The 15,257-nt window shown below is 40.1% G+C and overlaps 3 protein-coding genes across 5 annotated transcripts; 1 reads left to right on the top strand and 2 right to left on the bottom strand.

Moving 5' to 3' along the window:
- Nucleotides 1-5,288: 5,288 nt before the first annotated feature.
- On the bottom strand, nucleotides 5,289-7,428 carry LOC122047732 (probable polygalacturonase). Of its 3 annotated transcripts, XM_042609186.1 has the most exons (5): nucleotides 7,142-7,426; nucleotides 6,714-7,021; nucleotides 6,503-6,623; nucleotides 6,156-6,401; nucleotides 5,289-6,060 (listed from the first exon to the last, which is right to left on the bottom strand). In XM_042609186.1, the coding sequence occupies exons 2-5, from the start codon at nucleotides 6,942-6,944 to the stop codon at nucleotides 5,423-5,425; spliced, it is 1,236 nt and encodes a 411-aa protein (XP_042465120.1). In that variant the 5' UTR covers nucleotides 6,945-7,021; nucleotides 7,142-7,426; the 3' UTR covers nucleotides 5,289-5,422. The 3 variants fall into 3 exon arrangements, with proteins under 3 accessions (XP_042465120.1, XP_042465119.1, XP_042465118.1); XM_042609185.1 differs by having other exon boundaries at nucleotides 5,289-6,015; nucleotides 6,714-7,428; XM_042609184.1 differs by having other exon boundaries at nucleotides 6,714-7,426.
- A 2,709-nt stretch (nucleotides 7,429-10,137) lies between these two features.
- LOC122049656 (vesicle transport protein SFT2B-like) lies at nucleotides 10,138-12,032 on the bottom strand. The gene is made up of 6 exons (XM_042611013.1): nucleotides 11,796-12,032; nucleotides 11,653-11,706; nucleotides 11,453-11,526; nucleotides 11,110-11,227; nucleotides 10,957-11,015; nucleotides 10,138-10,491 (listed from the first exon to the last, which is right to left on the bottom strand). Exons 1-6 carry the CDS (start codon nucleotides 11,904-11,906, stop codon nucleotides 10,413-10,415), a joined length of 495 nt encoding a protein of 164 aa, XP_042466947.1. The 5' UTR covers nucleotides 11,907-12,032; the 3' UTR covers nucleotides 10,138-10,412.
- A 465-nt stretch (nucleotides 12,033-12,497) lies between these two features.
- On the top strand, nucleotides 12,498-12,916 carry LOC122049654. Its single transcript, XM_042611012.1, has one exon. The coding sequence runs from the start codon at nucleotides 12,508-12,510 to the stop codon at nucleotides 12,874-12,876; it is 369 nt and encodes a 122-aa protein (XP_042466946.1). The 5' UTR covers nucleotides 12,498-12,507; the 3' UTR covers nucleotides 12,877-12,916.
- Nucleotides 12,917-15,257: the final 2,341 nt, after the last annotated feature.

Here is a 15,257-nt window from a genome sequence, read left to right as displayed (position 1 = left end):
CGAGATCACTCTACTACAGATAATCCGTGGGCAGCCTAGGGTATAATAACCATTGTCGACTGGCTCTAACCTCAACCCATAACGGGAGGGAGCCTTGGTGGATAGGATACATGCAAGTCCATATGTATAACAAATGACTATCAATTGGCTCCAACCACAAGGGAGCAATGGTCGTCAAACTAACTTATACCACAAGGGAGGAATGGTCGTCAAACTAACTTATACCAAGGGAGCAATGATCATCAAACTAACTCATATCACAAGTGAGTAATGGTCATCACTCATCAGTATACATATAGTGCAACAATGAACATGATGTAAGTCATCAATATGATACCTCCAATAGCACACACCTGACACGTATGCATGCACTCTCAATCATAGGTATAATCAACATGATATTTCCAATAGTATAATCAGACATCTGTGAACACTCATCATAGGTATAATCAACAAGATACCTCTAATAATACATACCAGATATGTGTACACACACCACAACATAGGTTTAATAGATAAGATACCTCCAATAATATACACTAGCCACACGTACACACACGACAAATATGTGTACACGTACAACATAGGTATAATAATAAAGATACTTGCAACTAAATATGTTGGACACGTGTGCACATAACAACAAAGGTATAATCGACAAGATACCTCCAGTAATACACACTAGACTCACGCGTGCACACAACAGATGTATAATTAACAAGTTACCTCCAATAATATATACCAAACATATGTGGACCCTCAGCATAGGTATAATCAATATGACAACTCCAATATTACTCACCCGATATGTATGTACATACATCATGAACATAATCAACATAATACTTCTAATAAAATATAATAGACACATGTGCACACACAAAATATATATAATCGAAAAGATACTTCTAATAGAACCCACCCGATATGTATGCACACACAACACATATATATCCAGAAATATGATCCATCAAAAGTATGCTACTACATATACACAATCTTAATATAAATTCCTATTGTACACATCATACACGTGTGTACCCTATAGAATAGGAATATCAAACAATGAGACTATATAGACAATAAAGAGATCATCTCAAAGATCAAGCATATAAGTATCAAACACAGATAAAATATGAGTGGAGTCAGAATAAAACAACTTAATCCATTAGATAATCCATGCAATAAGTTTAAAGAACAATAAAGGTTAAGGAAGAAATATCCGCCTTTATCGTAGTCAGTATCAAATAACTCCCATGTTGAGATGTCGCCTCCAATAATGAGAGTCCTGCATCATTACACATTATTTATCTAATTTAATATGGATTAAATAGTTAAATCAAATTCCCAAAGCTAATTAAGGAAAACCTTAATCGAACAATCATTAATTAACTTTAATTAATGATTAAATTCGATTAATCTAATCCATTAATCAAATAGGATTAACCCGGTTCTTAACCCTAATTAATCCATCATATTGACTAAATTAGGTTTAATACCACAGTTAATTATGTTAGGATTCTAATCATGTCATTAACCAAAATCTAATTCATTCATGTAATTAGATTAGGTTTAACTCCATTTTAACCCTAATTAATTTCATACACTAATTATATTAGAGTTTATACATCAAGTTCACCACTCAAAACTCACCTAAGCTCAATGGCACAGCTGGTGACTCAGGGTTGGAGCTGTGGATCACCGTCGAACAGTATTGGTTGTTGTTGTGTTGGCTGGAACCAAGCAATTGCACGCCAATCTTCCATTGCCAATTGGAAAACAATCCCAAATCCAACTAATTAGGAATTATTACAGTAATTTACCTAAATCCATATCACCGTTGAAGTTAATAAGGATCATTACCTATCTTTCCCCTTCTCTGGTGATGACAACAAGCAAGCAGAGGTTGGTGGCGGCGTTAGGTCAAGAGACGTCGACACACAGTGAGCTGGTGCCGGAACTGATCCTCGTCAACAGAGGTAGTGGGGTCGAGGAAGGGGCAATCGACGGTTCTAGGTCAAAATGGCAATGTCGGCTTGGAGCAGAGGGAGATGGTGATGCTGCCAGGATGGGCTTGGCACAGTGAGGAGGTGATGTTACTCTGGTGAAAGGAGGTTGTGGTGATCGATCGGGTTGGCACTCGATGAGGTGGTGGAGTAGTAGTAGCGCGAGACGGTCGTGATAGCTGGTCGCTGCCCCTGTCGTGACCACGACCAGCACTAGAGGTTGTGCGGCTGAGCTGAAGGCGTCCATGTGGTTGTCGGCGTTGTTGCCTGATGGCCAGCGATCATCACACATGAGAAGAGAATCAGGGAAGGGATCGGGAATTTTGGTCGGTGGAGATTGAAAAAGGGATAGAAAATTAACTTAGGTTAAATGATCAAAACCAATGTTAAATCTCTATCAACTCCTCATTTAATTGGGTATTCCAAATAGGCTTTCTCCTAGCCCAATCAACTCATCCCTTTAAAACGAGTCATACGGAATCTATTTAAATCTCGAAAAATTTCTTAAAATTTCTAAAAAATCCAATAAAGTTATTTCTCCAATAACATTTATTATTTAATTATCGTATCTTACACCAATCCTCTCTATATATGGGATTTTTATCCTAGATGACACAAATGATCACCTAGCATGGGTGCCCCTCACAAGTCGAGGCACCTCGGATGATCCGAGGCATCTCGATCATTTTTCTAAGCTTTCGGAGTCTCGGTTGTGTCAATAATATTTTACCTTTAGAATTATATATATATATATATATTATCCCGTATATCTTACATCCTACACCCTATCATATGAGCACCTAAAATTTTATTTTATTTCAAAATATAAATATATATATATATATATATATATTTTGTGGGCGATAATTATGAGCCACACTCATAGTTATCGCACACTTTTTTAATAAACTGCTAATTATGTCAGTCAATTTTAGTTGAGTTATAAATAAAAATTTTAAATCTTTTTTTTTTAAATGTACACAGGTGTGTCTATGTATATGAGTGGAATAATCAAAAACCTTGAAAAATTGTACACTAGAATAAGATAGTAATTGCCACTAGCAAATTTCTATCGATCGGTGGCCATGAATATGGAAGTAAGAATCTAACTTCGACTTTGCATGAAAGCGAGGAGTAAAAGGAATCCAAACAAGGTAAAAATGATTTTTGTTTAGAATTAATTTATTTTCTTAAAAATAATATCGACTAGATGTCGGTATACGGTACAATGGTGTCGTCCTCAATGATATCACAACCCACAATAAAGAAGAAGAAAATAATCACTTATCGAATCAACAGATCGTATCGTGTTGACTTTAGGGATAGACCCGCCACCAAATCGAAGAATAAAGTGAAGGTTGTCAGAAAAAAACAAAAAATAGTTTATTGATCAAATCTACACGCCATTAATTTCATTGACAAATTTTTTACTCTGCCGACTGCCGCATAATTTAATTACAACTATTTTATTAATTGGTTAAACAGTTGTATTTTCCACAATCTGTTTAATCATACTAGCCATCGTTAAATTTTATATATCTCTAGATATATATATAAAAAAATTGAGGTGGATAACCGCCTAATTAAAATTATACATAGATCTGTCCCGATTATATGTCTAATATAATATATATAAACGTGTGTGGAAAAGAGACTCTCTAATTCTTTATTATATATATTAAATTAATAAAAATAAATATTACATTTAATTTTAACTAAAATACAACGTATAAATTTGGTAAAGATATATCAGACTCATGCTTTAGTATCGATGCTATGATAACGCTTGAGAATCCAGTATACTTTTTAATATATTTAATTTAGTAAAAAAAATTGAGAAAAATATATTTTTTAATCATGCCGACTCAAAATATTTATAGAATCTTTTTTACTCGTAATATTATCAATTCTAGTTCTAATATATGTGACTAAAGAAAATTCTAAATTTCTAATTAATTTATGAGAAAAATTCTTAATAATACGTCGCAGTTGAGTCTCGAATTCTACGGATTACGAGTTTCAATGAACCCCTAATCCACCCCATATATATATATATATATATAAAGCTTAGGGGGTTGGCGGGTCCAACCCACCCTGAACTCGTCGAGTTTTGAACGGGTTCGAGACGGGACGGGTTGAAAAAATAGGCGGGACGAGTCCTGATTTAGGTTCATTTTTTTTCTAGCAGAGCGAGTTATGAGATTGGCCAAATCCAATTCGAACCCATCCCATTATCATTCCTATTCTTGATTAATTAATGAGAAAAATTCTCAGTAGTACACCGTAAGAGTTCGAACTCCATATCACTAATTGATTAATGAAAAAAATTTCTAATAATACACCGCAATTAAATTTTAAACTCTAGACCTGATTGATGCATCTATAAAAATTAATTTTACATTTTTTTAATATAAAAAAAACACATTAACATAATTTTATGTTACATTTTACCAAAATTAATTTAGTAAATGATGGGATTATTAATAAATTTTAAAAAAAAATCCTTCATAATTTTTTTAAAAATAAATAATATAACTTTATAAATTTTAGTGTGAAATTTTATTTATTTATTTATTTATTTTACAATCATGCAAACCGCTGCCCCTGCTGCTTACTTGTCTACATATATCGTCCCCCACGTCTCTGAGATAGGCAGTTATCAGATCATCATGGCCTCCGTCAATCTTGCCCTCATCCTCTCGGTCACATCCCTCCTCCTCCTCCTCCTCTCAGACGCCGCCATCCTCCCCAGCACTGCCGACGAGAGCACAGCAGCTGCCTTCGCCCTCGACGCCCCGGTGGATGCTAATAATCCGACACAAGTCCTCGACCCCCGGTTGGAGAATACAGCGACCTCAACAGAGGCAAACTTACCCGTCGCGGTCGATGGTATCGATCGCGTCGGCCTCTCCCTCCGCCGCCCGTTCCACCGCCGCCGTTCTCACTGCCACCACGGCCACCGGTTACGCGGCAGGGAGGTCGTTCCCTACGGAGATCACGGCGAATGGAGCTCCACCTCCACCGCAGCGGAGGAGGCCATGAATTGGGGCAGAGTGACGAAGATGAATAAGGATGACGAGAAGGATGGCCGGCGGCACATCATGAATAAGGAGCACAAAAGGGGTGGATGGATGAAGTGGTTCTGGGCATTGTGGGACTAAATTTCCGCCCAATTAATGAAGGATTTCAGCTGCATATATATGTTCTGTATCAACTAGCTCTGCTTTATGAGCGTTGTATCTGTTTGTATCATGTGTATCTTCAATGTTGTGTACTTACTAGTTATAATAAACTAAATCCTGCATCAGTTATATATTCTACTGGATTCAAAACACTCTACTGGGCAGCTCAAATATATTTTGAGCTTACTCATCCAGCTAAACTCATATGAAACCCCAAAAAAAGGCATCAGGCATTCAGAAAGCACCTGAGCAAAACCCTGCACTAACTGTGTTGGCGAGCTCCGAGCAAGGCCATGGCTGAACGCCAAGTGCAGCGCCAGTAACATCCATGCACCTCCATGACTCGTAGCGTGCGCCTGCTCCCCAAAGCTTGACATTGGAGAGGCATATCCGAGTGAAGGGTGAGCTCCGAATGCCTTGTATCGATCCGGCCTGCTGGATGTCCAGCCCCCAGACATTCTTGATGGTCACTCCGTCAACCGTCGGGACCGCATACCGGTTGAAGTACTCATCGGGGTGGTCACCGACATCCCCGGCAATTCTGATCCCCTGCCGAACCTTGTTCATGTTTACATTCATCACAGTCACATTCCTGATGTACCCTCCCCTTCCCACGTTAGTCTTTATATGGATCCCGAATCCAGTGTCATAGAGGTTTATGTTCTCCGCCAAGATGTTGTCCACTCCGCCTGAGGTCTCACTTCCTATCGCAATCCCAGAGAAGGGAGAAGATCCGGTGAGCCTTCGGATTGTGATGCCTGAGCTCGGACGACCATAAGCAATTCCATATTCGTCCCAGCCACTCTTTATGGCCACCAAATCATCTCCTGTCGAGATGTGAGCATCCTCAATGCAGACATTCGAACTGGAATCTATGATTGTTTACAGGAAAAAAGTTGAACTATCATGCATCTGCTAAGAAACTAAATATGATGAAGTAAGTATCAAGAAGAAGAAGAAGACTTACCTGGATCTATCCCATCCGTGTTAGGAGAGTCATATGGAGCCAATACAGTCACGTATTTTATCACCACATTGCTGCAATAAACAGGATGGATATTCCAAAATGGAGAGTTCTGAAAGACTATGTTAGAAATTAGAATATCTCTACAATTCTTGAACTCTAGTAGGTTTGGTCTCGTGTGATAGAGAGATCTCTTTCTCCACATATTCCACCACACTTCACCTTGACCATCAATTGTGCCATTCTCACCTGTTTAGAGCAAAGCAAATATGAGAAATTAACAACGAAAATTACAATATTATATAAATAATTAAGCAGATCCTGCAAATTCAGCAACCAATCAAGTTCACCTGTAATGATCACATCGGTAATACCATCTCCTTGAATAAAGCTCATGTATCTCTTGCCAGGGAGCTCCCTCCCTCTTCCATAGGATGGCAGAGGATCTACCAAAGGCCAATTTGTCGTATCCTGTACAAGTCTAGAATCCTTGAAATTTTCTCGCAGAGGATCGAATTGCTCAATTGGGAAGTTAGAGTAAAATGTTGAGAGGGGCATCACCTGTGTGGCCTTGATGATGGCACCTCTGCCTAAAAACAGGGTCATGTGACTGGTTAAGCTGAAGCTCCCTGTGAGCCAAACACCAGGGGGGATGTAGAGCATCGTCCCACCCCTCTTCCTCATGTGCTGAATCCTGTAAATGGCCTTCTTGAAGGGCCAAGTGTTGAGCGTCTTCCCATCCCCCACCGCCCCGAAGTCGGCGATCGATATCACATCCCGCCTCCACTTCATCGGCACCACATCAGCGCACGACACCTCACTCACCGCCAAGCTGCATGGAAACAGGAGAGGGAGCAATGCTGCCACTCCTATCCACACTTGAAAAGGAACCATCTTAATGTTCCAAGGATGGAGATCCAAGATCTAAACTTTTAAAGCAGGATGAATAGATTTTTGATTGGAAGATTAACAGGAAGCTAAGTCAAGACCTTTAAACTACAAACTACAAGGCAATGATGGCTGGAGACAGAGGCGGACAAGAGGAGAGCTCCAAGTCGAGCTTTTTTGAATGCCAAGATTCGAATTTGAATCCCCAGGTGCATCAATCTGCCATTGAGGAGACTCCAAGAAAATGGATCCAGAGATAGGTTATTGAGTCCAAGTAGAATGCTCCGGATTAAGCAATGCAGCGTCACTGTGGCGGTGCTACTGTCTTTGGCTTCCACCAGCCGCAGAAAAGGTATTAGCCTATTGTTCCTCAAGCCTCGTGGGAATCTCCTTTTCTTTCCCACTCTTTGCTTTATTCATCTTTTGAATCTACGGGAACAGTGCCGTCGTACCAAGTCTAGTATATACAATGACCATGCAGCTACACTTTCATGCAGCCAAGGTTGGGGCTTTTCTATAGTTTCATGCTCTATGCTGAAGACTGTAACATGATCATGAAGAAACATCTCGGAATTATCAGTTATAAGTAACCTGAAACAATTAGAATGGAGTTTATGGTCAATAGGTTTAATTATTTACAACTTTTGAGGGTGGCTGGCACTCTCATGCATGTTAGGACAAGAGCTCGTGAACTCATATGCCACTTCCAAAGCAGTGCGCTCCACTGAAACCGACATATCACATGCTGAAGGGGGCAAGCAGTAGTCCTGCCAAATACAGACTCTAAAAGCTAGCAACATCGTTCTTGTTGAGATTTTGAGTGGGTCATCATAACAAGTGCTCGGACGCCTACTCGAACTGGAACTTGAAGCTTGCACACAAATTTGAACTCGGATTTGAAGTTTGTGCTTACTCAGAACTATCGAGTGAAAGTGAAAGCATTGGAAATGAGTTGGACAGGATGAATAAGGTAAGGTAGCTTATGCTTACTCAACTCTGACTCGATGCTTGTGTCGTGTGGGAATTTGTTTATGCATCATAAAATCAAGGAGTGTGATACGGTACATAATAGTAGTGTCCGATCGTCAAGAATCAAGGAGACGTGACAGTCAAAAGTCAAGGAGACGTGATAGTCAGAAGTCAAAAAGATGTGACAGTCAAAAGTCAAGGGATGTGACAGTCAAAAGTCAAGGAGATGTGGTAGTCAACAATCAGAAGGACGTAGTAGTCAATAGTTAGGAGGACGTGGTAGTCAACAGTTAGGAAAAGAAAAGGTAAGACTTCCTAGTGTCGTCAGACGCATGATGCCCGGTCGGGTGCTTACAGATCAGGATCCCAGATCTGAATCAGGATGTGCAATCGGGGTGATTCCTAACCTACTCCAACTGGTCGGGTTTTCACAGCTCGATCATACCTAGGCCTAGTTCTCTCAGTATGTCAACTCTCGGTCAGCTCTAGAGCGATCTCACTATAGCTCTCTCTGCTCCTCGAGACTTAGGCTAGGTGTTATACCTGATAGATCATCCCAAGCTGTCCTAGTCATGCCAGGCAAGACGGAAGACGCTACACGATAACAAAGTCAGGGAATCGTAACTGTCTGTCAGAGAATAACTACTGTATGTCAGGCAAAATTCTAATGATTTACAGTCATATGTGAGTGAAACCTTCTTCCAGTTTACAAGAGGGTGTCACGTGTCCTCCATCACCAGACAGATACTGACACCCAACATTTCCTGACATCAGTCAGGTTCCAGAGATACGCACTGTCATATAAAAAGGGAGGTTCTCTCCCTTACGCAGGTACGCTCTCTCGCACATTCGCACTTGTCTTTGACTTTTCTTTCTCCTTCATATACTATTCTTATAGGGAAAAAGTACCTGACTTAAACGTCGGAGGGCATGCTCTAGGGACCTTTTCCCTGATTTCTAGGCTCTAATGTTCCGTGTGCTTGTTTGAGTGTACGCAGAGCTCAAGTATCGTCGGCTCAGTCATCGCTGTCCGTCAGCACCACATGGGGGTCCGTTCTTATAGGCGCATAAGAGAAGGATATCTCTCCGTCAACACCAACAATAACTCATCCGGCCTATTCAAATTCTGGACAGAATCAGAATGCAATGAGATCTAGCTCCGTCGGATGCTGAAGTAGTTCTTACTTCTAGCATGGTTTACTGAGTGCATCGCCAATTATGTAAATCTTGGATTCTTGTCCTTTAACTTTTGATTTCCCTTGAGCCCCCATTTCTTTGAACTCTGTCCTTTATTCATGATATGGACAAGTAGCATGTCCCCTAGCCACTTCATCTTCATTCTCCGATTTGCTGGAATAAATTAAGATGTTTAAATGAATTTTTAATCCTTTAAAATTTGGGAGCACGTGTAGGAATAAATAATTAGTACCTGCGGCTTTGTCTGGCTTCATAGATTCACAAGCATCAGAATTGCCACTGAACAAGGTAGATGAATATTCTCGTACAAAATGATGGTGCAGTAGAAGGCATCGCTCATCTCCCTGCAACATCGATGAAATCTGTATCGCCAATTACTTACTGTGTTACATCCTGAGAAAGACATGGCATGCTTAATCTAGGTTTTCTAGAACCTTCTGTTCCCAAACACATGGAACATAATTTAAATTTTTCAACACATTTCTGAGATGCCACAATACAGTATAATGATATAATGCCCATTACAATTGCAACACATCATATTCAGAAAGCTACGTATCCTATAGTCCCTATCATTGAGCACTCCACTTCTTTAACTTGGGTCTATAAGGATATCCACTTAGTTTAGCTTCTTTGTTCTTCAATTATAGGTGCGAGTGTAGGGATCGCTGGAAATATTTCTCTACGTTTTCAAATGCAATATTTCTTTCAGGAAAAAAATTATAAAGTATCAGGACTACAACATGTGTGAAGCATATAGAGTTTGGCATCACCATCAGATGGAGCTGTTCAATGGTCTCTTTTTGCCTCTGTGCTGTAGGTTGGACGTTAATCCGGAATGAGATAACAAATATATTATCGTTCTATGGCATACTTTCCAGCATTGTAGTTCAGTGACATTGAGTCAAATAGATTGGCAGCAAAGACATGATCAATGGCAAATCTTCATTCGTAGGATTTCATTCAAACATCGGTAAGAAAAACAGAAAACGTCTCTTAACAGGAAAAACTGTCACTTTAACTTTACAAGACCAGAAACAACACAACGGGTCTGAATTGGTGCAAACGCCAACGCGACAAGCAGGTAATTTGATCTGTATTTGTGATGCAATTTTTTACAGAATCAACTCATCAAGGGAATGAATACAAATCTAGCTGATAAATAGAGTTTATTGAGAGGCACAATCAAACACTTTCAGCTCGCATTTAAAGCTCTGTGTCACAACAACTTATAAGCAGCTCAGAGACCATACGCCGAGCAAAAGGAACATAGCTCAAGCTGTACCTGCAATAAGAACAATTGTGTATTGATTTAGTAAGGTGGGGTATTTCTAAGTAATCATGCCTTAAACGAAGTAATGTATTATCTCATGATTAGTTAGGGTAAGGCCTGAGTTAATGTGTAATTCATAAACAATGGAACAAATTGATAGAAAAATTGCTATTTTGAGACAATTTCTAAGATTGAGGCATATAATTTCCAATATTGAAAGTAGAAACAGATGAATCTTCCCTAGTAGTATGGCTAAACAATCATCCTTAATAAGTTGGCATCACAACACTGATGACAAAAAGAGATTGATCACTGTGTCCTCAAATTTAAGGAGTTGCTCAAAATAAGTTGCAAGTCTCCTACCAAGTGAAAGGAGTTGCTCAAATTTAGTGGCCTCTCGACTTACCCTTTATATACTAATTTAGTTGTGACTTGTGTATGCATAACATGTGTGAAAACAAATGTAAAAGAACTTACCATACAAGAGCACAGATTTCGCTTACAATTGCAATCACCGTAAGCAATTTGCTATGAACCTGCATTGCATGGAAGCAAGTAGGCATATTAAGGAGTTTTCTCTAACTTGTATGAAGCTTTGGCGCCAAAGCTAAGTAACTACATAAAACTTACCCAAAGAGCACAAACAAGAGCAACAACAACACTGCCGACATATATGATCGTCGCATAAACTCGCACTGGATCAAGCATCATTCTTGCTTGCTGTACTGGCCCGATAAGGAAGGCTGTGCTGTCCAATGATGGTGTTTGGCATGAGTTTCAAGATGAACGGGAGGAATGAACAAGTAACAGAAGAGAGATAAGAGTCTAGTCTGCATATTGCTGGTTCTTGTAATGGAAAAATCTATGATCAACTGGAAATTGCTCCATTTTTGCAGAGAGGAAATGATCAATACATATACAAGGTCTAAAGGTCGATGCTGCTAAGAACAAAATTCCACATCCAAAATCTCACCTTCCCACTGCAAACAGATTCCCGAAGGTGAACAGTACGGCGAACTTGATCGGTTTATAGAAAACAACCAGGGACTACAACAGAGGAGAAAGTAGCAAATGAGTTAACTTTGGGATCTGCCGGAGGAAAAAAAAAAGACTTTTTTTTGCTACAACAGATAAGAGGAAAATGACGAGAAACCCTAAAATTTGACGACATACCAACAGCATAAATGCAAATCCGATGACAAGAGACGCGGCGAAGCCATACAATCTCTGCCCTCCCAATCGAGAAAGAATAAGAAATCGTTACAATAGGTGCCAGAAATGAATCGAGAGCAAGGATAGAAGAAATGGAGGAGTACCTGGAGAGGGGAAAGGGAGCAGGAGCCATCGCCGAATTCACCCAGCAGGTCGTCTTCTTGTTCCCGATCGTCGCCAAGAAGTGATCGTTGGATCCACTTAAACCTCTCCATTCTCCTCCTGTCGGGAACTCAATCCGCTGGGAGCGAAGAGATTGCCAGATCAACAATCCATCAATCCGTCAATCCATCTTCCTCCACCGATAGGTGAATCGGGAATCGGGAATCGGGAATCGGGAATCGGGAAATTATGCGTCTGTGCCATTAACGGATTCGGTCATAGGAACCCGGTAGCGGATCTGGACCGAGTGACCATTAAGGTACGGATGATATGTTGACTATTTATTGGCATGTGATGGTTTTGACCTTTTCTATTACGATAATGTCGACAGAGTTAGTTGACCGTTGAACATGGATATTGTCTACTCTCATAATACATTGATCGGTATAAAATAAAGAAAGTTACTTTTCTTGTTGTTTGTTTTCAAAATATTTCTACGCGCGACACCTGACTCCGATCGAGTCCGTAAGACCGTAACAACGACACGGTTGACTGGAACAAACAGTCGTCGTTCCTCCAAGTGAGACCGTTGACGTTCTCGAATCCTGATTACTTCTTCCTTGACTGAATCAAGTGGACCAAATCTAATTAGTGCATTAAAAATCTATATATCGATACGTGTAAACAGCATGACCTGCATTCCAACACTGGGATATGGAGCTCAAGGAGGACGCTTCGACGTCTGCCGGCGGCGGAGGCGGCGCCGTCAGACGGTCGCCTACGAAGGTGAGAATCATAGAGACACAGTACGTGCAGGCCGACAAGCGGGACTTCAAGTGGATTGTGCAGAGGCTGACGGGGAAAGAGTCATCGACCACGGCAACGGCGGTGGCGGGTGCAGAGAATATTGCATTAGATGTGGCGGCGGATAGAGGCACAGCCGCCGCCTCTACTACCGGCACGGAGAGTAAAAAGAATCCGGCGGTGGCTGGAGTTGACGGAGGAGTAGAGCAGGGATGGGAGAGAGGTGCGCCTGCAGATTGTTCATTTATAGATGAATTAATGGAGATGCTGCGAGATTAATTAAGGTGTATTGTTTTACACATAATTAATTTGTTTTTCATGTCTGAGTATCTCAGATGCTAATTATTGGTCAGTTTGTTCGTCAAAAATAGTTCCGATAATATTTATTCTTGACTATTATTTATAAATAATTTATAATCTCTAACTATAAATATTAAGGAACTCAACAAATTTATTCGTTTAATTTAATATATTATTTAAATTTATTTATTTAATTAATCTTTTATATATATTAAATAAATATAAATAAACACTTATTAAATTTGATCATGAAAATTTAACTCATTTACCACCCTAATTGACAATTATTGTCTTGCAAACTATTATGGTAGATGTAAGGATCAGGTAAATAAATCAAATATTTATAAGCAATATGATATTCGATTGGATAAAATCTTATTTATATCTATTCAATATACATAAAGTTAATTAAATGGATAAATTTTACCGAGATCAAGGTTGGGAAGATTCAGCAAAGTAATCATGGTTGAGTACTTTCGATCAGCTGAATACTGATCGAGTCGATTTTTGACAAGTTGAGAGGTCGGCTCTGTCGGCAACTCAAAAGCTCGGCTCTACTTGACAAGTCGAGAGGTAGACTTTTTTCAGGTTGGGCTTCAATGAGGTCGGCTTTCATCACAATGACTTCTCAGGAGATCAGTCTGTGTCAGGATAACTACACGGGGAGTCTACTGTCGAACAGAGGGATGTTGAGAATCGAATGAAGATGTCCAACTCTGGCAATTGAGAAAGGACTTAGACAAAGAGTTAGGAGAGTGGTCGAGTTAAGACTTAGCATGACCCTTCGACGTTTAAAACAAACCTATGAGAAAAATGAAGAAAACGAAAGAACATTAAAGATACTAGAGAATAATAAAATTTGATTTCCTTGATAATACAATCGGTTATCTTTAAATAAAAAGTGAAATGATGACCTTCATTCTTAAAGTATGCACCTCTTTCCTCTTGATTAAGAGGGCACATCTCTTGATGATCTGTGCTTTGGTAATCGTCATGTGAAATTATAGTTTCAAATTAGGGGCAAGCATAACTCAGATGCGACTCGGAGGGGCTCAACTTGAGGTCTTCTAAGTGGGCCAACTTGACTTGAGCTTAATCAGACCTGGCCGAGCTTGGTCAAACTTGACTTGAACTCGATCTGACTTAACTGCAAACTCAACTTGACTTTTGACTTGATCATGTCATGTGGTTGTTGGATATATGTGAATAATGAAGAGGTGGAAGAAGCATAAAACTTCATTGTGAATGGGATTTTAATCCCATATTGAAAGTTTCAAGGTATATTGGTTGATCTATATTGATTCACATACATTGATGATGTGAACAAATGCATGAGGAGAGACTCTCTTTCACACGTGGGTGCGCATGGGGTGTAAGTCCAGGGCTCGGATTGTACTCATGTGCGAGCATAACCTGCGTGCGCCGAATGTTGAACCTGTCTGGGCAAACGGATGTCACAGGCAATATTCACACAAGCAGAAGCTCTCCACCTCTGTTCCCCTTCTCCTAGGTCATGCAACAGATTATTTATCCAACAATCTTGAAACATACTTCGATTCTATTGATATGACCACAGAACAAAATGTTGAGGTGCAACAGACTCAACACATGAACGCCCCCTCCATCCCGATTGGAATTGTGTCAATCAATCACAGGTAAAAGCCAGAGAAGTTCAGTGAAATGAATTTCAAGAGGTGGTAGTAGCAAATGCTTTTCTACTTGACCACGCTCAATCTGGCTCGGCTCAGTTCTTGACCGAGGACCCTCCCAAGTGTGCTGAGGATGATGATACGTAGACCATCAGTGCAGTGGAGGCATGGACTCATTCTGAGTTCTTTTGCCGAAACTACATCTTCAATTGTCTTGTCGACTCGTTGTACGTTGTGTATAACATAAAGAGAATGACTAAGGAGTTGTGAGAGTCCCTAGACAAGAAGTACAAGATAGAGGATGCAGGGGCCAAGAAGTTCATCGTAGGCTGATTCCTGGACTACAAGATGGTTGACTCCAAGACAGTGATCAACCAAGTCCAGGAGCTTCAGGTGATTTTACACGAGATCCATTCAGAATGGATGGTTCTAAGTGAAACCTTCCAGGTGACTACTATCATTGATGATGTGAACAAATGCATGAGAAGAGACTCTCTCTCACGCGTGGGTGTGCGGGGGTGCAAATTCAGGACCCGGATTGTACTAAACAAAGTTGACTCGTGTGCGAACACAACTTGCGCGTGCCGAATGCTGGACCTGTATGGGTAAAATTTATCCAAGTGAAAAAACTAACATTTTAAGTGTATAACGGATGCATTAAATTAAGGATTAATGCATAATGTAAATGACTGAGTGAAACGTGGGCATTTC

Source organism: Zingiber officinale, chromosome 2B, assembly GCF_018446385.1.
Source record: "Zingiber officinale cultivar Zhangliang chromosome 2B, Zo_v1.1, whole genome shotgun sequence".
Classification (NCBI taxonomy): domain Eukaryota; kingdom Viridiplantae; phylum Streptophyta; class Magnoliopsida; order Zingiberales; family Zingiberaceae; genus Zingiber; species Zingiber officinale.
This window is presented reverse-complemented; position numbering and strand designations above follow the sequence as displayed.